The sequence below is a fragment of the Dipteris shenzhenensis genome, chromosome 7 (genome assembly GCF_047967505.1).
Source record: "Dipteris shenzhenensis isolate YYH24624 ecotype China chromosome 7, Dip_SZ_1.0, whole genome shotgun sequence".
Classification (NCBI taxonomy): domain Eukaryota; kingdom Viridiplantae; phylum Streptophyta; class Polypodiopsida; order Gleicheniales; family Dipteridaceae; genus Dipteris; species Dipteris shenzhenensis.
The window spans coordinates 20,496,791-20,522,017 of record NC_141602.1 but is presented as its reverse complement, the minus strand read 5'-3'; the positions used below and the strand labels follow the sequence as shown (position 1 = coordinate 20,522,017).

At 41.6% G+C, this 25,227-nt stretch overlaps 1 protein-coding gene across 2 annotated transcripts in view; it reads left to right on the top strand.

The window, feature by feature from the left end:
- The first annotated feature begins 22,213 nt into the window (after positions 1-22,213).
- Positions 22,214-25,227, top strand: part of LOC147900073 (ABSCISIC ACID-INSENSITIVE 5-like protein 2) — a 42,115-nt gene continuing 39,101 nt past the window's right edge. Inside the window, exons 1-2 of one of the 2 annotated variants that reach the window (XM_087377451.1) lie at positions 22,214-23,503; positions 23,643-23,714. In XM_087377451.1, the coding sequence (XP_087233577.1) occupies positions 22,577-23,503; positions 23,643-23,714 (999 nt within the window). In that variant the 5' untranslated portion in view covers positions 22,214-22,576. The remainder of the gene's footprint in view (positions 23,504-23,642; positions 23,715-25,227) is intronic. The other variant, XM_087377450.1, reaches the window with a different exon arrangement.

Sequence of the window (25,227 nt, the reverse complement as noted above, 5' to 3'; positions counted from 1 at the left end):
ACCTCAATGTACCATTGCCCCACACAAAGGAGCACTCTCATTGGTACACCTCAAGGCCCTTGAAATTAGGTTGGAGGCCCTTTTAAGACCCCAAAACTCCCCTAATCAAATGTCGACATGATTTAAAGGAGTCTTTAGGCACTACAGATCGACTTGCCATACATTAGCGCTTATTGGCATTGCTCTGTTAAGCGCAAGATTTGTTGGCAACTCTCTGGCTTGAAATCGGATTGTGTTGCAGGTTTATTTGATGCAATAGATCCTTTTGGAGTTCAAGGCACGCATGTTGATTTAGCAAGAAGTTCGGATTTCTCCAACACGGATGTGGTTTCCATTCATGCGCTTCCTATAGGCTTGTTAATCACTTGGCGATCATCTCACTAGAAATTTGTTTCATGCAAGTTTATTGCATTCAAGGGCTTCGGTGAGAGGACATTGTATACGGGCTGATCTACCATGTAATCCGCAGTTCTCAAATCTACTTGTGCTTGTCACAGTTTCTGCAGTAGCAGCATGGAATGTTACCTCACCATTCAATTCAGTTGCATAGAAAGAAGATGCACGAGCCAAAGGTGGACCACCCCACACCCCTTTACTTGTGATAGGTTGTGGCAGACCACCAAGCATTGGGTTGCTCTTGAAGAATCCAGCAATCCAGAAGCGCAATGGTGTGAAATCTTTGAAGAAAGCGTTCCAGCTAATTTATTCCATTTGAATTTTCGATAAGGTATGGGCCCAAAAGGTTGACTGTTTGAAATGTTTCAATGGTTTGTAGGGTACTTTTACTCAAACTCTAGGTTGTGTATTGTTGCACATATAGCTTGTGTTCTGACCCCACAATCTCACTACATAAGAAACATCGTGGCATACGTTCATTGTTGATCATGGATGTGTCACTATGCTAATGTTAACATTTATTATAAGCAAAGACAAAATCTTTAAAAGGGAGTGTTCAAATAGAATCTATTTTCACTCCATTCTCCATGCACATTGTGACACTATTTCATTGTTATCTCAGTGGATTTCCCCAATGAAAGATATGCCTTTATGCGAGCATACAATATTATGTTACAATTTATGGGCTATACATGTTATAGTTAGAGCATGTGTTTCCAATGAAATACACTATAGTAAAGCCACAACGAATTCAATAATTGATTAGACTTGGATAAAGATAACAAATGACAAAAAGAAGGAACCGCAATAGATGAATTTGTGTCCATTTCTCCAACAATCACAAAGAAGATGTCTCTAACATAAATATATCTGACATTATAGCGAGAAGGAACTCTCATATCAAGAAAGACCTTGGTGTTGAAGTGACTTCTCTCAGTGGCACAGTAGACCTTTACTACAAGGAGCCTCCTTTGCAAAGCCTAGATTCGAATCTGAGAGCTTTGATCCCTATCAATAGTGGTAGTAATTCCTTGCTAGTTCTTCTCATAGGGGATTTATGTGAGTATATTTGACATCGTTTTGCATTTGAAGGCAGCGTGCTTGTGAAATATGGTACGTACAAAGCAAGAGAGGTAGGTCCAACATGCATTAGAGCAGACATGATATACCAATACAATTGTGACACTGTCACTTTAGTTATGCCGCATGATTCGTTCCTCAATCAGAGATATATTGCTCCTAGATTCATTCTATTGTGTTGAGGGTGCCATGGTTGTGAAGAAGGCTCCTAGTGAGGGTGAAACTTACAAGTACTCACTTCATGTAGATGCCACTACCTCCATAATTAGAGGGGAGCCTTTTGATGGCAACATCAGCTTCCTTCAGGAGACTTCAATCAGCTGTTATGTTCCTTGGGCTTCAACACTGATCAAACAATGGTACAATCTTGTTTTGGTACCATTGCTTTTATGATCATTAAAGTCGATTGTGAATGCCTGACCATTGTTGACCGTCCTCTTAATGAGGATCGTGCAACTATGAGTTTGGTTCTTAAGAGGTTATGCCTTTTCCTTTGCTTCAACCGAACCACTTCTTACTACTTACTCTTTGCTGGCAACTATACTTTGCTGGCTATGCTTCAACTGCTTCTTACTACTTACCCTTTGCTGACAGCTATACTTTGTGAAAGAGTGTAGGAATCTCTTATCACAACAGACATAGGAATATCATGATGAGGGGATTGTGATGTACAAACTCAAAAACATTTCATACATGTGTGGTAAGAATCGTCGTGCTACTTTTGACTTCACCATCTTGGCCGATATACCCGAAGAATAGAAGAGAGACGACCTACAACAAGCTTTAGTTAGCCAAGTCTCAGACTTGGGATAAAAAGCTAGGTGAAAACCTCCTTCTAGCCAACTTCTATGCAGCTAGTGAGAAAACTATGGACAAAAACTTTAACCTCTCATGGAATCCCAAAATATTGTGAATACATTGAGTTGGTCTAACAAGTGTGTGTTCTTTTTGCAACAGGTTTCTGGCATATTGCATTTCACCAACCTAAATGCTTAATTGATCAACTACTAGTGTGCATCTTGCGGATGGATTCAAGTCAACCGCAACCCTTCCCATCCTATTGCTACACTTGTGAACGAGAACAAAGCATTGGTTGCATCCCCTGCCTGAGAGCACACATTCTTCTTCGATTGGGTTTAGACATTTCAGTTCATATTAGAGTTCATATTAGAGGCAATCATGTAGACAACCTTCTATAGCTGGATTCTCCATTCATTGATGTTTAGAGTGCTAGTGTATTGTGCACTCGCTCTATGTTGCTCAATCGAAAGCCGAGTGGCAACTTCACCCATTAATAGTGCTAGGTTCGAGATAGCATACGAGTAATTTGCATGATGTGCTTGCTAGCATCGCAAAATTGTTGCATTTATCCTACTTTCCAATAAAATCAGCTTGCCTTAACAAAAATAATCATCATCTGCCTTTGAATAAAATGTCAAATTTGACGTCAAGATCCTACTTTGACCTTGTTTTCTATTTTAAAGGGATTATATCATTAATACTACTTTAAAATTTGCAAAAAATTGGATGGTCAACTAGATGCTTCGATGGATATGACCAATAAAAAAAATAAGGAACTACTTCGAGAATACCCATCAAATATGAATATAATTTGTTGGATACAGAAGTTTTGCGACCGATGTGACACATGAAGCGCTTTTTGAATTGCCCTACTCCAACATTTTAAATTCATCCAATCAAGCTACATCACCTTGGTACAAGCTATCAATGAATTTTGACATGGTTCTACCATTGCCTTGAGAGATCAGGTGGTGCTATAAATTCGAAAGCATTACTCTATTTTTTTAAAAGAGCATTCCAAATGTCTTTCAAGATCTTGAAATATGATGGAAATACATTATCTACAATGTGGCAAGCATTGCCAAGTTATTTTAATAAATGAACTTACAAACCACCTATTATAGTTCCAATGTTTAAACTTGAGAAGAAACACTCTTACACTGTATGGACTGAACAACACGAGTAGCAACTACGTTCATTGCTTTTGGGATTCCCTTCGTTGTTCACAAGAGGGAGCTTGCCATGGTGTACAACAATCGTTTCCCACATAAGAGGTACACTATTAACGCAATAGAGAACAAAATCTATAGGTTGTGGTCTTCAAAGCCAAGTGAAGTTAACAAAACTGATGAGGGCCCAAAAAACCTAATTAATTTTTTTTTAAAGTACAAAAAACTTAAAATTGAAAACTCAGAACTAAAAACTTATAATTAACATGCATAATCTCATTTGAACTAAATTTGTAGCCTCTCTTATGCATGGGCAACCACGCTCAAAGAGTACACACCATCAATTTAATCTGACTTTACCCATTTGCACGCTTCTCACTTGAAGGGTTGCATGCCACCTTGTATGATTTTGTCTTACAATTGATAGGATTGTATATTCTTCTTCTACGTTTAGCATTGACATATCGCACTTCATATAAGGACTCTTTGAATGCTAGTGTTGCAATTGCACAATTTTTGATATGCATGTACCATCATTGAACCAAATGAACCATTAGTCTCATCTTAGTTCTACCACCCCTATGCTGGGTCATTCTGTTAAATGCACAGCATGCTAGCTAATGAGATTATCCCATCCTTGAGTGGACCACACTGCAATTCTTCCATAATGCATGCCATGTATGGTGCACGAGCATATGAAATGTGTTGCTAAACAATAAAAATAATTAGCAAAGCAGGTAAGCATTCAATATGGACATCTCAATATTCAAATTAGAGTTACCATGTACATGTGAAATGATTCTTTCCCCTGTGATCTACATGTTGATGCAAAAGTCATTCACAACATTGATGAAACTCTCCACATCACCTTCCTTAAACCTTTTCTTTTGTAGTAGAGTTACCAAGCTATCAAGATCTCACCAAGCTTGAGCCTTTTTTCGCTTCATCGTCACTCATAACAAGCATTGTGAAACTTTTGCCATACATCTTTTTCATTAGTATGCTTGAGCTTGTCATTCATTTTTCTATGTAGAAATTTTTAGAGCCTTGACATCACTAAAGCTTGGCTTACATGGAGTGTTTTTGTTTCTCTAGTTCTTTTCTCATCTTTTGTAATCTTTACTTGGCTAGAGTGTAGTTCCATATCTAAAAGAACATTTTCAATTCTTGATATCATCCTCTCACTCTTTTCTTGAAGCTTCAAGTTATATGCATCAAATGATGTACATGTGCGCCAACTTTTCAATTATTCTAAAATAGCATGAAGGGAATAAATGTGTACTCTCTCAAGAGGTCTTTCAAGGATGGCCTCCAAGATGGATCTTTCCCTAGAACATCATGACCCAATGTCTTTGTGGATTGCCAATGCAGACACCATCTCACCCTCTCCTTGAATTGGTCCAACTACAACATCAAAACATTTGGTGACTCCACTGTCCCAAATATCTACTTCATTGTAGCCACAACTTGGTCCCAATCCTCCTTGGTAGAGCCCGGCAAGGCTTCATGCCGAGTCAAGGCTACACCTTCATGAAAATTGGGCAAAATCTCCACTCGATCCCTCATGGACCATCCAAAAAGCCGGCATCCTTGAACAAAATCCCGAAGATAAGACTTTGGGTCTTCCACTTGGGTCCCTCAAAACACTAGAATCTTCACCATGATGAAACACCAAAAGAAAGCACCAAGATCCAAACAATATCCCAAGCAAGATTCAAACACGGTCCCACAGAGCGTTAGTATACCAAGACCAATGTATTATGCATAACCACTTGTTGAAAACCCTCCACAGTATGATCCTCAACCAAATCTTCCAAAATAAGTGACCAACCAGCACCATGAAAACATTGTGTATACATGCATTCAAGAATCACCCTTCTCACAATTGGAAGCACACATAACAGATTTGAGATATTGTACTCTTCATCATTTGCATAGCAGAAGAAGTTGAAAGCATTGAAAATCGCCACTCCACTGTTATGGTCAAAAACCACCCAAAGACTCAACTCTTCTCTACACCAAGCTGCCAATGCATGAATCAAATCCTAATTTATCATTGTGCTTGACGGCAATGTGCTTCACCAACATATTCAAGAGTGCAAACATAAAGGATATAATCATGATGACCGTGCGAATAGCTTGAGCATCACCTTCACAATCTTCTAGTTCTCTTAAACGGGCTACAATCTCTTCTAACGGAGTTCTTCCAGGCATCCTCTTTATCACATCAGAAAACACATTCCTATACTAGGTATAACATGCAATCCACTACACCCAAGACCATTTAGTAAGGTGGGATGAATCCAATGCCAAACGTGCCCGGTGTCTCCACTAAAAGATGTGATACAAAGTTGGGGGTAATAAAACTCCATGCACCTCTTCACTAGAGATCTTGTCATTGGCAAAGGAAAATTTAAAAGAAGCTTTCATGCCAAGAGACCACACCACACTTTCCTCCCTTGGATGAGAATGAAGACGGTAACATCCTAAGTGATGTCATACTCTAGCATTGGGAGAAGGAAAGATCAGCAAAGGCCATAATCTCCCCAAGCCAGTCTGCACCAAAGAGAAGAGTGATACATTGTTGAAAGAAGATCTTGCACCTCAATATGACATGAATTGATATATATTGAGGAGTTTTAAGGGGCTGATTGCATCGGATGGGTAGGTTCCAGGGAAACATTGCACCCCCTTCAATATCTTGCGCCTCAATATGACATGAATTGATATATATTGAGGAGTTTTAAGGGGTTGATTGGGTCGGATGGGTAGGTTCCAGGGAAACATTGCACCTCCTTCATAGATACCTCTACAAGTAGCTCAAAACACTCTGTAAGCTATCATCATATATAGAGGCCTATAACTTCTAGCAAAGACATGATATCAAAGATTCAAACACATATAGAGATGCTCCTTGAAATGGGCCTTTGCTTTGATATAAGTTTCGTAAGAAATAGGGAAGCGATTGAAAAGTTATCAAAATTTCACTAGAAGGGGTGTAAAAACTATCTGAAAAATAAATAGTCACATGTACTCATAACTTTTGGATTTCACATCTAATATAAAAACTAAAAACATATAGTAATGCATCTTGAAGAAAGCTTTATTATTTTATAAGTTTCATCAAAATTTGAGCATCGAGTAGGAAGTTATGAGCAAAATACTGATAGGGGGTCAAACAGTCATAAAAAACAACTAGTACTCCATCTACTGATGTGGGAGAATACTCCCTCGAGGCTCACGCTTCATTAATGATACAAGTCCCATAGAGGTTGTTTACAAGGGAAGTAAGAGCTCTCGTCATGGCTCAGGACATGGATAAACCATGTACGTGCAATGGGCAGCCGAATAGACAGCACTTTTGAAAACTTTGGAAGAGAGAGCAATGGAAAAAGGGGAGACACAATAAGGAGAGAGAACCTAAAGTGAACTTCATTACCAATAGATTGAGAATCCACTCAAACGCAACCCAAAATACTACAAATACAAGGGAGAAGAAGAGGTTTCATACATCCAAGAGGGAGTAGGAGCTCCAAGACTACTCATAGAAAGAGAGTGAACTAGAGAGATATGGACTCAAGAATCTACATAAGAGGATATATACATAAGAGGGAGAGAGAGGGATCATGGAAGAAGATTGAAGAGACTAGAGCTATAGCAGCATGAGGCTCAATGGTGGAAGAGATGTTGAACAAGGGAGAGGAGGGCTCCTTTTATAGAGATTTTGCCACCCTCCTTCACCCATTTATGCCTATAGATTCCTTTCCCCACCATCAATCACATAAGCCCATATGTCACCATCCATGTCCTTTTTGGCTACTCTTGACATGTGTCCCATCAAAAGATGCTCAAGATGCTTAAAATATTGAGAAAGTTAAGACTCTCCCCACATGGAGCCCATAGGGACCCTCTCTTTTCCAAATGTCTTATTCTAGATAGGAATTCTAGAAAGATTCCTCTTGACTCCACACTCTTCCACACTCCCCACATGCCTTCCACATGCTTGGCATGTGATCTCTCTTATATTTTTGGAACACATGGACATGAGACCCACTCTTTATATGACTCACTCTTCCTACTTTCTAAAATTCCCATAATATCGTATACACAAATAACTCTCACCCCATACCAAGGTATATATCATTCATACACATGGTATTTACAATGATCCATTCCACTCATCCTCTCAATCCCATACAATATCTTAGAAAATGGAAATAAGTGAGAGCCACTAGGCTATCACTTGTTGATACTCACTCTTATCAAACATAGAGAAAAGCAACACTAATGCCAAATAAAAGATATCAACTTTTGGCGTCCCAATATCAATCAACAATACAATTGTCTAGTGGCAACTCATAATTTGGATCCTTCCATCATGTTTGAAGAAGATCACCAATGATTCATAAAAGGGCAAATTTTGTTGGGTTTATGGGTGAGAGGACAACCAAAATGTGGAGTTGTATTAAGAATTCAAGAGCTGTATATATTGAAGAACAACCAAAATGAGGATTATATCCTTTAGATAGAAAGTAAACCTTTGACTAAAACCAAGGGTAAAAACCTCTTAACTAGAGGGAAAAGTACTACAAGGGTATCTATGGTTTATTAATGATGTGTATGTGGCCTAAGCTCAAGACCATAGGAATGATGCTTGAACTGATCACTACATAAGGTACTTTATATCATTCATTAGCTTCCATAAGCCGATTATGAAATATATTGTCAAAGTCTTTGAGCCCTCTCTAGATTACCTTGCAAAGGCAATTGCTTAAGCTAGACGAGGAGCAAGCTTGGGCATTTTGAGAGCCAACAGATTGAGTGGTGAGATCAGCACCCTAAGACAACAAATATGTAATATCTATTTTTCAAGTTCATGTTTACACTTTTGAACTTTAGGGAATGTCATTGGAGAAATATTGGGCCAACTAGAAAGCCTAGGACTACACTCATAAGATGCTTGCACCTTCTACATGCAACTATAGCACTCCCTGAATGCAATTATAGCACCCCTAAATAAGATCCTTGCACCTCTTGAATGCAATTATAACACCCCTAAGAGAGAGACACTAGGCATGGAATATAACATGCAAAAGCTCAAAAATACTTTGCTTGGGAATCCTTTTGTATTCCATGTGATGATCGTACCCTTTTGTACTCCATCAACAAGTGATGAGTCATAATTTGGTTCCTTCCATCATAAGAGTTTACTTCAAAATAATACATAGCTTAGAGGCTAGTATTCTTAGAATATGGATCCTACTGTTCAAGAGAGTGTTATTTGCACTATCCACATAGGGCATAGGGGAAAACCCTAACCCTAACCCTAAGGGGTTCACATGTATATCTTCAGGTTCATTGTCAATACACTTAGTGTAGAGGTAGCTATATCGTGTGCACTCCTCTCTCTAGCCCTCCTTTCGTGAGGCATACTTCTTTGAGAGAGTTTTCCATCATTAGAGAGAGAGAGAGTCAAGCCCTTGCTTTTGTTAAGACGTTAAGCCCTTGCTGTGAGGCATCTTCACCTCTGCTATAGCTCTTCATTTAGAGCTCTTTCTCCTCTTCGATCTAGTTCAAAAAGCTTACCATTCTGAGCTATGGAGAGATTTATTATCATTTTTGTGTTCCTCCTTCTTGCTATTCATTCTTGAGAGCATTTTATGAGAGCTTGAGAGATTGTAGGAGTCTGCAATGTTTTCTAAAAAGAGATAGGTTCTCTAGAGAGAGACACCTACAAGCAAAAACCGACACGGCTACAAGCAAGAGAACCTATGCAAGCAATATGGACAGCCAATAGTGTGACTTGCTACTTTGACTGCTCCAAGTGTCAGACACACGACACCTAAGAAGCACTAGAGCAAGTCACGGCACCTCTTTAACAAAATAGCGCCTTAGACTTCAAGCGAGCTATCGACTACACAACACCCACTACTCCATGGGTGAGGTGACACGACTGCCAAAGCATCTCCAACAAATGTCTAAGCAATGGCCTCAACGTCAAGCCAAACACCTTCTACTCTAACCAGTGCCAATAGCAGTGCCTCCTCCTATAACCTATCTCCAGCAACAACATAGCTCCAGTTCCTCACTAGCGATTAGCTCATTCGTAATAGCTCAGTCTATGTCTCCATTCAACTCTTGCATGACAGATGACCTCATGGACAGCTAGCCATGACCAATAGCTCCTACAAGTCCCTTGGCTCACAACTCTAGTCCACCAACACCAATAACCTCCAGAGCACCACAATAACATGGGGGCATTCCAAAATGGCATTGCAGCAAGGAAGGTGCCCTTCAATGGCTCGACTCTCATACAAGCAGATCTTGAGCAAAGTCCATCAATGGAACCTCCAACTCTGCAACAATGAGCCCTCAAAGCTCCACGCCATCCAAAAGTGGCTCTTCTCTAGCACCTCCAGAGCACTCCATCGACTTTGGCTTCTCCAAAATCTGAGCTCCTCCACTCCAAATAACCTCAACAACGCTATGTGGAGGCAAAGAAGCGACACCTCCACAGATGTCTAGCGACCTCCAAAAAAGCGTCCTTCTCCAACGACCCTTTATTAGAGGCTCATGGATGGCTCGCGACTCCCTACGCCATCTTCAACCACGCACCATCTCCAACGATAACGAAGCAATGCCACCTCCATGCAACACCAACGAACCAGTAGCCCAGGAGGTTTACATAGTCCTGGCTCCCTCAAGCTCCACTAATGTAGCTCACCCCACTCACAATGAACAACTCAACTCCTTCACTGACCAGCCCTGTGCGATCCAACATCCAGCAACAGCAGCGTGCCACCATCTCCATCTCCTCCAAGGTTTCAAACCTTAGGAGATGACACGTGGCATCACTTAAGCCAACCCTGAAGAGATAGCGTTGGTTAAGTTAGTTAGGGACTTGGTCAGGTTCAGTTAAGCTAACCATGGTTAGCCACGATTTAGTCAATGGTCAGTTAAGTTTTAACCATGGTCAAGTTTTGTTAACCATGAGGTAGGGGCTGTCAAGTCGACCTTGGCAGCCATGTCATCACTGTAGCATAGTCAGCTGCCACCTCAACTACCCAGTCAGTAGTGCCAGCCAAGCACCCCTACCTCTTCATAGGCACAGTCCTCCTTCTGCATGTGACTACCCACTACCACCTCACCACACGCCACATCATCATTTTTGGGCCTTCTTGGGATCAAAGCATGGCCTATCCTTCCGAGGGCCGCATCTTTTTATCCAAAGGGAATTTTGCAGTGCTCTAGCAAGCAAAATTGCTCTCCAGCTTGCACTCTATGCACCTGTTACCTCAGATTTCACATTTGACATTTCGACAAGTCAGCTTCATCAAATCCTCATCATCGAAACCACCTCCTGATCCATTGCAGCGTACCTAGCACTTAAAATGAATCAAGATAAAATTCTTTTACTTTATTTTGTGCATTGATGCGTAGTCTAGCTATAGACTAGCACTACCATAGAGGAGATCCAACTCCATCAAGCCAAGTTAGCCATTGCCGCATTACCCAATTAGTTCCCACCAGCATCATGTCATTCCATGCAGTTCTATCATCGATATTCACATTCACACATCTGACATTAGTTCAGTACCCTTGGCATTTGGCACTTCAGCACCTCAGTGTGACACTTGGTAGTGATCTTCGTCAGATTCAAGATTGTTGCACATTTGCATGCACACATGCCACCCATGTACATCCATATTTGTTGACTATTTTTAGCATTGGTTCCCGTACACATTTATCAGCCTTGTACAACCTGTTGGCTACTCCTAACACATGATTGTCATCTTTATGTTACAAGGTTGATCCTTCGCACACAGGCATTCTCACATGACTTGGTTTTGACCGTTTCATGTAAGCCCCCTAGTGGTAGCTCTCATACAGTGTTCTCATGGGTAGACACTCTCGCTGATACACGGGGAAGCCTCTTGCACAGAGCACCAGACCATCTCCAATGTGTACTTATCCACATCACACCGTTGATGATACACGAGTCATGACACCGGACAAGATCTGTGAGTGGAAAGAGAACCTTCTTTGACCATTCATTGCCACGGGTATGTACCAGTCTACAATGTAGACTCGAGCCTCATTGGCCTTGATAGATCAAATGCAGATGTTTTAGATGTTAGCATGGATTAGCCCGCAGTTTCTAATCATGCACATTCCTTGGTAAGCCCTCCGCACGAGGCACATTCGATAGTAAGTCCTCAATATGAGGCAGTCCCATTGACATTAGCTCAGACTGATTCTTGTGATGCACAGCCATCACTCTCATGCCCACTCCATCTCTTGCCATAGATGTAGATACTTAGCAGAGTTCACAAGTAATCATGCAGTTATTCAGCAGGTAAGTCCTTAGTACAAGGCACTCACACATCTCTAGCCGCATGCAAAGATTTATGCCATAACGCTTTTTGTTCCTAAGGTGATTCCATTCTAGCATCCATCACTCATGCTTTCACCTCTAACATGGAGCATATCATGGACACAGTTTCCACCTTTAGTTCAGATCAGCAGATCAGTCTTCAGGACATTCCAGCATCAGCTCACTCATGCCACATTGCATCCTTGAATCCAATTATCACCACCACCTCTTTCGACTAGCAGATCCTTCCTCAGCATGAGGATACCTATGCATCAGTGCAGTCCTGCCCCATTGCAATAGACATTATCAGGTTCAGCCATAGTGCAACCTGGGGAGACTCATTGTTTGAGCATGCACTTATGGCTATTGTATACAGTCCATACTTGATGCAGATCAGTGGTTGGATCCACGACTTCAGATCGGTCCCTACATTAGCATTCGGCACCTCATATGCCTCAAGGAAATCTTGTGCACTTTTAGTTGTATTTCAGGCTTCTAGGCCTTTATACTATCAACTTCTTCTCAACGAGCCTATGACAGATGCTGCATCCCATGCCGATGGACATCAGATGACCTCTAGCTCATGATAGTTTAGCATACAGGTTTGACAGGTTGCCATACCTTGTCAGATTTACGGGCCTCTTCTTCAGCAGAGCAATGTTTCATACCTCTACCTTTGGGCCTAGATTTTCAGCCACTAGATCATGCTATCCACATCGACTATGCGGTCTTCTTTGACCCCGCATCATTCGACAGAGATTATAGCTGTACTGCAGCATACCTTCAATATTGCTGTCAGTTCTTTTGGGTTGGTGATGGCCTCATATGTCACAACCTACCGGATCACATCGCCATAGCTACATCGACTAGCCTCACATTTGGATGCCTCTTCTATAGAGTAGCTACACAATCCATGGCGACTTATGACATGTTTAGCCTTGACGTGTTCAGCACGCAGCCATACATACCGTTGTTCACGTAGTCATTTTTCGATCGACCAATCTTTGATCCAGGTGGACTTCATTTTTTGCATATTTCCTTCCTCTTCCTTTTGGCCTGTCTTTTGGGTTTTATTCCCAAAGGCGAAGGATGACCCACAACTTAAGAGGGGGAAATCCATTATATATATAGGATCATAACTTGTACTCATTTCACATGCTTCTGCTACATAGTCAATGTGCTCACATATGCACATACTACTTTGATCTGTTTTCAATTTTCTTTTTGGTTTTGGATGCTATCATATGCACCAAACGAAATCCACAAAAGGTCTTGTACATATACCCTCTACTTACCCAGTGCAATTTAAGAGGGAGTGTTAAAGATAGTGTAAATTGCACTCTCCACATAGGGCATAGGGGCAAACCCTAACCCTAAGGGGTTCACATATATATCTTCATGTTAATACACTTAGTGTACCGGTAGCTATATTGTGTGCACTCCTCTCTCTCTCCCTCTCTCACTTTCACTATCACCTACCTCATCAGAGACACTTGGTGTTATAAGAAGGCCACATGATTCACAAGAGGGTGAAATTTCTTGGGTTTATGGGGATGAGAGGAAAATATGAGACTGTGGAGTTGCATTGAGAATGCAATAGTTATATATATTGAAGAACAACCAAAATTAGGATTATATCCTCAACATAGGAACCAACCCTTGGTAAAACCTCGTAACTAGAGGGCAAAAGTACCCCAAGGGTGTGTTCACACCACACTACTTATAGTCTATTGAATCCCCCTTATAGTGGTAGTCTGACATGTACAGAGAAATGGATCAATCACCAAAAGAAAAAAAGCCCAAATCTTTGTGGAAAGCTTTAAACTTCTCTAGATATGGCTTGGTGAATAGATCACCAACATTTTTTTGTGTAGAGCAATAAAATTGGATTCAGTGCCACAACAATAGCACTTTGATTGTCAGTGAGAATGGTAGTCGAGTGACACTCATGAAGATCTCTAAGTAACCTCCTCAGCCGTACACAATCTATCAATCATCATAGGGACGTGGGAAAGCTGCCTTGTTCTTAGCCTCACATTTAGTGGTGGCAATAGTGGATTGTCTCTTAACAAAGATATGCAATTTTCACTAGTGGACTATCGGATATCATATCATCTACCCAGTATGAATCAAGTGAAAGCATATAACTATAAGTTTCCCCTCCTTAGATAAAAAATCAAAGACCTTGTAGGTAATGGAAGATATGCTTCACTCCTTGCCAAATCTTAGTATTGGGATTGTGCATAAACTTGATGGCCTAGGAAATAGCAAATTAATTATTTTATCTAGTGTGCATAAATATATAATATAGCCAATTTTCTTACTATACATACCCACATCATAGTGATCTCCTACATCATAAACACTCAACTTCAACCTAGGTTCCATTGGAGTAGAAAAAAATGGGCTTGAAAATCTTGAAACCGAAGTTATTGCAGGAGTGTCTATATTGTACTTAAACCAAATGAACACTATAAAATCTTAAATGCTTGTTGTTAATTAACTTTGAAAGCTAAGATGGCATCCTAATTATTCTGAGGTAGCAGCAGCATGCTTGTTGTAAATTAACTTTGCAAGCTAAGATGGCATCCTAATTATTCCCAAGCAGCAACATCATGCTGTCCACATATAGAATGAGAACAAGTAGAACACCATGATCCTCTTTAAGATAGAGGGTGCTCTCAACTACTATTTTTAAAGTTTACCACTCACACTTTAGTTTCCTTACCAGACATGACAACACCAATGGGTTGATTCACAAAAGCTTATTCTTGTAATCCCCATTTTAGAAGGCTATTTTTATATCCAACCGTGATGGGTAGTTAGTGCAACCACACATCTGATAGTGGAAAATCTAGAATTAGGAGCAAAAGTCTCTTCAAAATATATGGCCTTCTATTGAGTATAGCCTTTAGCAAACAATTTGTCATTGTATCTTTTAAGCTACCATCAAACTTTCTCTTGACCCAAAGTATCCACTCAGTGCAAATGGGACTTTTTCCATGTGGTCAATCCACTATTTTCCATGTGTTATTTTTTTAAATTGCCATATGGTAGATCCAATATATTCCATGTGTTATTGTTTGAATTGCATTCATTTCTTGTTGTATGGCTTCCTACCAATGTCAATCTTCTTGAGATTCTTCAAATGAAGCTAGCTCATGTAATTCATAAAGTGTGCTCATACAGGACACATTTACATGCTCTCTTACATGTAGATGTCAGTTTCCTTGATATTATTCAAATGAAGCTAGCTTATGTAAGTCATAAAGAGTGCTCATACAAGACGCATCTACATGATCTCTAACATCTCTTGCACTAGTCTTGTCCTATTGGGTAGAGGAGCTGAGAGATTACTCTCTTGCATAAGCATAGACCAACCAATGGAATAGTTCTAGGTTCCCCATGGCCACTCTTTCTTTCTGTAGTCTAATTTAATGAATCAATGTTCATTAGACATTACAAGTGGCTAGTCTTTATGGATTGTTGTGCCCAATGGAAGTGGACCTTAATACTATGAGAGGTACTTGCTAGTTTTCTATTGAATTCAATAAGTGGATGACATGAAAGTTTGGCAAAACATTTCTTGTGTCAAATGTTATTTGCATGCATGAATCAAAAAGATGATATACCTTACTACCACTACTATAACCACAAATATGCATTTGATAGCTTGTCATCTAACTTGCCTCTCATCTATAAACGATGAGCACAGGCCAGCAGGCTACCAAAAATTCTAAGAGATTCAACCTTAGGCTTTCCATCATACCAGGTCGTGATGGTCCTCAAAGCCTTTGTAGGCTACCTATTTAGAACCTCTGCTACACATAGTGATAGCCTCAAGCCCAAACTTGTGAGGTAGATGTTTTATATTTACCATTCATTTTGCCATCTCCATCAAGATCCTATTCTTACTTTCAGCAACACCATTCATCTGTAGTGTGTAGGTCATAGTACACTGATGCTTTATCCCCATTTCCACCAAGTATGCTTCAAATGCATTTGACATATATTTCCCCCCTCTATCTATACATAGGATTTGTACCTTGCAACCCGATTCATTTTTAGCCATTGCAACATAATGCTAAAAATACTTAAATACTTCAAACTTTTCTTTCAATGGGTAAACCCAAGGAAATATGGAGAAATCATCCATAAAGATTAGAAAATATAGATACTTTCGTAAAGAGGAAGTCCTCATGGGACCACACACATCACTTTAAATGAGCTACAATTTCTTGAGAGCTTTAATTGAATCATCCTTTGGAACAACACTTTTTTGCATTTTACCCAAGATGCACTTGTCACACACATGCTTTGATGGCATCTCTCAACACATATTCAATACCATACCACGTTTCTACAGTAGTATTGGGTTGCCCATAAATCACATGCCCCATGACAAAATATGTGTGCCTTAGGATCGATGGAGCACTCTAAGGTGGATGAAACCTATGTGGAGACATGATGAAGAAAGTGCTCATGACATGTACCTCAAGTCAATTAGGTTCCAAGATAGATTAGCTTGGACTCATAAATAGAATCTTGAGTGAATGTGCATTTCTTCTCTTGTACTCAACAATACATGATAGGTCTCTTATATAGAGAGTGCCCTTTGAATAGTCAACACATGTGGGATCCTCTCATCCACATCTCTCCTTGTGGATACCCTCAATCCACATCTCCACATCATGTAGTCCACATCCTAGGGTGGCTACTTTAATTCTCTAATCTATGTGCTCATGGCACCATATCTCAACACCTCCCCTTGGTACCATGATCCTTTGGCTACTGCAAGGTGGTCAGATGTGAGTTACAAATCCATCACCTCCCCTTAGTGCATGCATTGCTACTTAAGGTGATCAAGTGTGGTTATTACATGTCAATACCTCCCCTGGGTGCATTCATGGCTACTCTCAGGTGGTCAGGTTTGATTTACAAACATATAGGCAAGGTTGGCAAGGTTTTTTTTTGTTTCTCAATACATTCCATTGATGTCACCTTTTGGCTCATGGCTTGATGACGATGCTATGTAGTTGACCTGTTGGTTTTGCAATCTGCAATCTTCTTCCTTGTGTAGCTTCATGCATGATGCTTCCATGTGCCTTGATGCTTTATGTGTGGATGCCATGTTTTTTTTGCTATGATCATCTCATGCACTTGTGCTTTTGGCATGCTTTTTGCATTCATGCATTGCTTTTCCAGTTGTTGCAAAGGTCTACCGATTGATTTCTTTCAATATTGGCAGTCTCTAATTGCTAATAATAATTCTAACTTAACAAGCATGTAGAGCTCAAAAAGACGATCATTTTTCCTTTTTGGAGCGTGTGCAAATTCCTCTTGGATTGCAAGTTACGCCTTGTCGAAGTTTTTGTGAAGAAGAGGGCCTTTGATGATGTGGCATAGGGATTCACATGCTGAATTCCATACTGTGCTTAGCAAGGGACTCTGTGCTTAGGTGGCACTTGGTGATGTGGCAGTTAACCAATCCTGAACCTACACTTAACCATAGTTTAGTATGGGTTGCTTGACCAATGACCAAACCCAAGGTTGCCTGACACAACCATGATCCAACCCTATCTACCAGTGACCACACCTTGGCTAACCAAGGTTAACTGAACTAACCAGGGTGAAGCCCTATCCTACCATGTGGCCTTTTTTCTAAGGTCTTCATAAGCTATGGCGGTGGTGAGGAGATGAAGAATGGCGTTCATAAGTGTCATGCTCGGTCGTGTCGGCTTGGAGCGTCGTTTGAGCATCGCTATTGGAGGCGATGCACTCGTTGGCATCGTTTGGCAGAGTCGTTGGCAAGGTAGCGTTGGAGTACTACTATGGAGCATTGTGGTTCGTGAGCCGCCTGGAGAAGGAGGCTTGTTGTAGAGGCTTTGGCTGTGTAGCTTTAGGTAGAGCAGCCCGCTCCCCGTCGAAGCCCATCGCTGCCGGGGAGCTTCGTGGCTGAAGGCTCTAGTTTTGTCAGAGCTTTCCTCTACGGGAGAAGCCACTTGCTGCTGATGCTGGCTGTGGAGAGCTAGGCATTCGAGTCGAGGCTGGAGAGGCTACGTGATGCACAAGAGAGCAACCGCTTGCTGCCTGATGATCCTTCGGAAGGCTTGTAGGAGACTTGGAGGAGCCAGTTGATGTGGGAGATTGCTTTGAGGTTGTTGGACGTAGGGAGCGTTGCTGGTATCTCGAGCATTGCTGGCAGACTCATTGTTGCCTTAGAGATGCCTAGTGCTGGAAGGAGCTTTAGCTTGATGGAGCCATAGTGTAGTAGATCTGCTGTGTAGGAGACGTAGTTGCTCGATAGGTCGTTGGAGTCGTTAGACTCGTTGCAGGGAGCTTATTGAAGCTTAGAGCGGGGAGTCTCTAGAAGACACGATGTCTTTCTCTCTTTCTCTCTCGGATCTTTCTTTCTCACAAATCTCAAAGCTCTCTCTCACATAAATATAAAACAGATCTATCTAAATCTCTCTCTTTGGAAGAGAAGAACAACTCTCACTCTCAATGAAATGAAACGGAAATGGATGGAAATCTCTTACAATGAACAAAAATTCTCTATGGAAGTGAACTCTCTCAAGAACAATGGGGACGGAAAATCTCTCTCAGCAAGAAACACTCAAGCTCACAATGAACTCAACTCTCTAAATGAAGAACTCTCGAGATCTAAAACTAATCCTACATTCTAAAACTAATCTAGGAATGGGAGCAATCCTAGTGAACTACTAATGAGCTAAACTAGAAGAGCTAAACCTATGCTCTGATACCATGACAAAATATGTGTGCCTCAGGATCGATGGAGCGCTCTAAGGTGGATGAAACCTATGTGGAGACATGATGAAGAAAGTGCTCATGACATGTACCTCAAGTCAATTAGGTTCCAAGATAGATTAGCTTGGACTCATAAACAGAATCTTGAGTGAATGTGCATTTCTTCTCTTGTACTCAACAATACATGATAGGTCTCTTATATAGAGAGTGCCCTTTGAATAGTCAACACATGTGGGATCCTCTCATCCACCTCTCTCCTTGTGGATATCCTCAATCCACATCTCCACATCATGTAGTCCACATCCTAGGGTGGCTACTTTAATTCTTTCCTATACCATACCTTAGCCTTTAATCTATGTGCTCATGGCACCATATCTCAACACCCCAAACTAGCATGCCATAACTCTGCCTCACACATGGTAGATGTAGATGCTATAGCAACCATAAATGCATCCTGTCCCATCTGCTCAAACCAAATCATACAAGACTTGACACAATGTTTTAGAAGTGATTGTCATGTAATTCTCTATATCCCTCATTGTGCATGTCATTCTCAAACTGTACAGCATCAAAACCTTGATATGAAAAAGAGGAAATAGATAACCTATTTTTCTTTATATTTTGACACAAATAACACATCTTAAATGTATAAATATGTACCACTAGTAGTAGTTAGAGTTATTTCACCCACACCTTTAGCTAGATAGATCGAAATACTAGCACAAGTGACTCATTTACTGGCTAGAGAAACCCTCATTGATGTGAAAAAATCTTGATGTGTTTTAAAGCTACACTATCAGCACCATGTTACTTGGTTTTCATTCATATTCAGAGACATGTGCATCATAATTACAAATAAAGAAAGCCCACCTATGTGACACAAAGTTTGCTAAGTCTTTAGCTTTGTATGAAGTAGCAATAGAAAAAGTAGCTTTCACATGACTACTATCCTAAGGCATTCTGATTGAAAAGCACCTTTATTTCTACCATTGCCCTAGTAAAGGGCAAAAAATTCCTCATTATTGCTATGCATTGAGGGAGGTTTATTCTTCCTTGTTTTTACCTACTGCAACAACAAGCTCCATACTATATGAGCTATTTATTACCTCTCAAAGTCAAAGTAAGAGAAGTGTGAAAATCTAAGAATGATTTCATCAATATTTAGGAGCTGCACGTGAAAATAGTGGATCTTTGTAAGATGATCACACTATGCTGTCACCTTTATGCGTCTCCAAATTCTTTAGTTTCTTCTTGAGAAAAGTCTCAAGAATCTCCCATGCATTTTACGAAGTCCTACGTGAACGCTCCATGAACGAATGTGAGGAATGATGGATCTCTTGACTGACATAAAGGGCTAGAGCATCATGTGAGTTCCACATCACTTGTCCCTAGTGACATATCCCCATAAATTCTTTGCAAACAACCAATTGATTTTTGACCATAAAACTCCATAAGGAGTACTTGGTTCCATCCGACTTGTCCTTTAGTGCCAAAATCCTAAACACGTCTCCTCTTTGTTGACCCATTATCTTGCAAACAAAAATTCAAGGAGTACTTCGAGTCTACTTCATCAATCTAACTCACTTTGACTCTAGATGCTTGCAAAAGCATGAAATTTTCATATGTTTCCCTTGCATATTTGAAAATTTTAAAGGAAATCCATGCATACCTTGTCCCCCCACACCCTAGATTTTGGATGAGGGTAGTAACATATTACATATTGAGTTGGTGCCCCAGGTTGTTTGCGTAGAACATGGATTCTTATCTAAATCCCACACAGCACCTCAGAAATAAAGAAAGGTTTTATATTCTTTCCTAACCAATTTTCCAACATACAAAAGTTCACCCTCAAGACTATAGTAGTTAATAATGCCAACAACTATCTTGTCCCATACGGCTTTTCTAACAACTTGGGATGATAATATCTAAATGCATGATCTCCAAGCGCCTCTCTCTCTCTCTCTCACACACACACACACACACACACACACACACACACACACACACACACAAGTAGGGAAAACAAACGTTTGTTGTGTTTGAGGTTGAGCTTAGCACAATATCTCATGACCATATGCTGCGTTCTATAGATAGGATACTCATAACATTTTCTTTGCTTGATAGAGGATGGTTTCATTCATGCATGAATCAGAGCAGTTGTAGGCTATTGGAGTTGTATGAGGTTGGTATTGAATTGAAGGAGGTTGTAGGAGGTCGGTATTGAATTTTGTGGGCTATTGGGATTGTAGGAGGTTGGCATTGAATTTTGTGGTCAACTTCAATAGTTTGGGTTGACATTAGACTTGTGCTTGCATTAGGAGTGTACTTGCTCTTTGTTGTTTTGACCATGTAGCATTGGTCAACATGTCAAGGATGTTGGTTGTAATTCTACATAGGAATTTGAATTGCCCTTATAACATACCTAACTCACATCAGCAATAAAGGCAAGAGCCCATTCTCCCTTCTGACTTGCCCTCCATGATTGGGAGTGAAATCCAGTTGAGAAATGGCAGCTGGGAAAGATTAGACATGATCCTAACAGCTCTCTCTACTAAAGGATACTAGAAGGCCAAAACTTGGTTGGCAATTGGGTGCCTTTCTAGATTAGGGAAGGACGCTGGGTGGCATTGCCAGTAGGAATCTCACCCTCCCAGCACAAATGGAATTCATTCTGAGTGTCCCTTAGCGATGGGAACATGATCATTAAGGGTTATTAAAAGGCCAAACTTGGTTGGTAGTCGGGTGCTCGGATCTGGCTTCCTAATGCAAACTTTGATGAACACCTGGTGGTTGCCAAGCGGATTCTAAAAGCCTGTTCGCCCAATAGGTTCGGTTTGTAATTTTTTTGAATTTGGTTCCTAATTAAGACGTTTACGTGTGAGGTTATTTGCATAATGATTGCATTTGATAAAAAGTTGGTTTTCTGATCGAAGGAGGGGCCCAACAAAAACCAGCGTTTGCAATATGACATGTTGTTTTGAGTTGCTGAACTCTTGCATGAAATTTGCTTGCAAAGCCCTGTGCATAAACGAGAAAACAACTAGCACAGCCAGAAATAGGGTTGCAATTTGATGTGCAAGACGCGGGAAGAGGCTCTAAGGCCGCCGGGTGCAAAGGGATTTTTCCTCCTTCCTTAAGGTAGAAGAGAAGAAGAAGACGAAGAAGAAGAAGAAGAAGAAGAAGAAGAAGAAGAATTGTTTTAATGTGAGGCCGGGCCCTTACACGAGGTCATTAGACATTGAATTTGGGATCGAACTCAAGACATGCAACAGCAAGAGTCACTCGTCTACGTGTAAAGGTCCGTGGCGGTCGGCTTGGAGCCGTCCCCTAACTGGACCTACAACTACAACTATTGAACTCGACCATGGTTGTACAAATCCATGACGCATCATCTGACAGAATCCGGCCTGCTGTTGTCGACGGTGGCCCTCCATGCGAGGGAGGGGGGAAATAAGGGGGAGGTGGGGATTGTGAGCGAGAAAGTGTCCGGGATGAGACTAATGGCCATGGAGACTATTATTCGTGGGATTCCGAGCGGGAAAGTGCCTGGGGGGGGCCATTCCCAAGTGGAACTAACACGATGCTGAATGTCACGTGCGCAATACAAGAGACGTGTGAGAATCTCTTCAAAGTTCACAGATGAGCACCGGCCTAAGACGGTGGCGATGGCGATTGGCTATGGCGATGGCGATTGGCTATGGCGATCCCTCAGCTTCACGAGAGCTTCCCCAGCACAACATTGCTCCCTCTTCAGCACACCAGCTCCATCGATCCAGCAGCAATCACACCGCATCTCATCTTGAGCTTCACGCAGCTCCATCGATGAAGAATTTCATCAACCTCGCGCATTTCATCAGATCAAGCTTGGCTATGGCGACGAACCAAACCTCTCCACAGCCTTCAGAAAATTGAATGCGCGCTTCGTGAGCTTCTTCTCAACAGCTCTAGCCTGCATTCCAGCTGATCAATTTGTTCTTCCCTTCTCCCAATGCCTCCCATGGACTCCCGCACCATGCTTTCCTCCACCGGGAGCACCCCTCGTACCCCTCTCACCTCCTCTTCCCTCAGCCGTCAAACCTCAATTTACACCCTCACGCTCGAAGAGCTCCAGAACGCTGTCAATGAGCCAGGCAAACCCGTTGGCAGTATGAACATGGAGGAGTTTCTTAAGAACATATGGACTGTGGAAGAAAGCCAGGCGATGGCCGCTGCAATGTCTGGCGTCGGAGATTGCAATGTTTCTTCCACGGGAAGTGCTAGCTTGCCTCGGCAAGGGAGCCTGTCGCTACCCCCAAACTTAACTGGAAAAACAGTGGAGGAAGTATGGAGGGAAATTGATCGATCCTCTGATCGAAATGCTGTGGACGAAGTCCAACCAAGGCAGACGACGTTGGGAGAGATAACATTGGAAGATTTTCTAGCAAAAGCAGGGGTTGGGAGGGACGAGAGCGAAGCCGGACCATCTGCCAACAGCGCCATCAACACAGGCGTTGGCGCTGGAAGGCAAACGATCAATGCCCTCCAAGCAGCTCAGCAGCAGCAAGTAGATTGGATGAACTATCACTCTTCCACTGCTCTACTGTTACAACAGCAGCAACTGCTCCAACAACACCAACAGCAGCAGCAACACCAAGCTCAGGCAGCAGCCACAGCTCTTGCGAGCAGGTTGGTTCCCCCTCCCACTGTTGGTTTGCCATCAGCCACAACTGGCAATGTTATGGATGTATCTTTCGATGCAACCACGGGTTTAGCGCCCAGCTCTCTGTCACTTTCGCCAGCAATGATCACTCCTGACACACCCACTCGAAGCAAAAAGCGACCACTTGAAGTTTATGAGGAAAGGTCAGTCTTCCAACGGCAAAAACGAATGATAAAGAACAGGGAATCTGCTGCCCGGTCCAGAGCAAGAAAGCAGGCAAGCCAGCCCGAGTTTCTTTACCCGTTTTTCAGATAACAACAATCAGAACTTGAGTGTGATTGGAATGCAGTGTTACTTTTTTGAGGCTCTCCTCGTTTCAGTACTTGCCTGACACTTGGATGTTCTTTTTCTTAAGGCTTACACTGTGGAGCTCGAAGATGAAGTCACGCAGCTCAAGGAGGAAAACGCTAAACTGCTGGAACAGCAGGTTAAAGCCCTAACACCGTGCAAAAGCTTTTTGCGTCTAGATCGTTCCATCATCAGATGGTTGAGCCATAAAACGCTTTGCAGTATGATGGTTCCGTCATTGGGCCTTATTTTGCCATTTTATGCTTATCCTGTAACGAGAGCGAGGGTCTTCTTCAATTGGCAAATGTAGCGTTTAACCAATCTACATTCACATGATGGAGGCCAGGTGCTAAATGCTAAATAACCTTTTAAATTCAAATCTTGCATGGTGGTGGGGGCTTTCCAAGACTATTGTTTACACGAGCTGATCGAATGCTATTGTTGACCAAAGATTGCCATCCTAATGAAGGTGGACGGGATATCCCATGCATCGCACTCTGGAGTAGACAATTTAAAGTTTGATGCATGGGATGTAAAGAGGCATGCTTCAAAGTAGACATGCATAAAAGTGATAAATGGCAGAGGCAAAGTACAAGCACAAAGGCACACGACTTCGTTCGGACATGGAACACGAGAGCTATATGACAAGGGAAGGGAGGCAACCGCTTAGGCATACAAGAATTGGAGGGCTACAGCACTCTGTTGAGTCAACACACGTGTCAAGCCATTAAGTTATAAGCGTGCAGAGCTAATCAATATCGCAAGCTCTACCAAACAGCATAAACTCAAAGGAGTGCTGGAGCGGTTGGTTGGTTCACGGAGCATAGAAATATGGGCATGTTAAACATTATGCGCTACTGCCCATGTTGTTATTATTATAACCATTGGGCTTCTTCCTCCATATTTGCATCGTTCTAGAATGCATTTCTATGATGTTGAACCTTGTGGCTTGAGGTTGTTTGGTCCAACCCTTGACTCAAGAGTACGACCTATCATGGTTACCCATCATGGTTTGATGTGAAAAAAATCCATCAAAAGAGGAGCCAGGCAGGGAGCCTACTGGCAAGCATTTTGTAAGTCGTCCTTAAAAGTGGTGAGAGGCTTGTGGAAGTCCCGTTTGCAAAGCAGACATGATGAGAGTCTTGAGTTGACAGGAGCCATTCAGGGAGTCTACTGGGCTTCAGTGTGAAAAGCAATTTGTAAGCTGTCCTGAAAGTATTGGGAGGCCGTTTGCAAAGCATCTGGGAAAATATTTTGAAGATATGATGAGATATCATGAGACTCGAGAGTCTGAGTTGAGAGGAGCCATTCATCGAGCTTACTGGGCTTCAGTGTGAAAAGTGTCTTGTAAGTTGTCCTGAAAGTACTGAGAGGCTAGTGGGCGTCCTCTTTGCAAAGCATCCGGGATAAGATTGGAAAATATGAGGAAAATCTGTCAGTATCTCAACTCAACGGCTTTCATCTCCTGTGAATTTACTCCTTTGATACTCATCCTTGAATGCACCATCACTGATGTGGAGGGTGCTTTAGAAATCGTTCTTTGTCCTATGGAAAAGTTCAATTTCTAAAGTGCTGGAGTCCTGTGTGACAATCACATGGCCTAGTGGAAGGGATCTAAAAAAAAGGAGGACAAATTGGTATAAAGTCTTCCC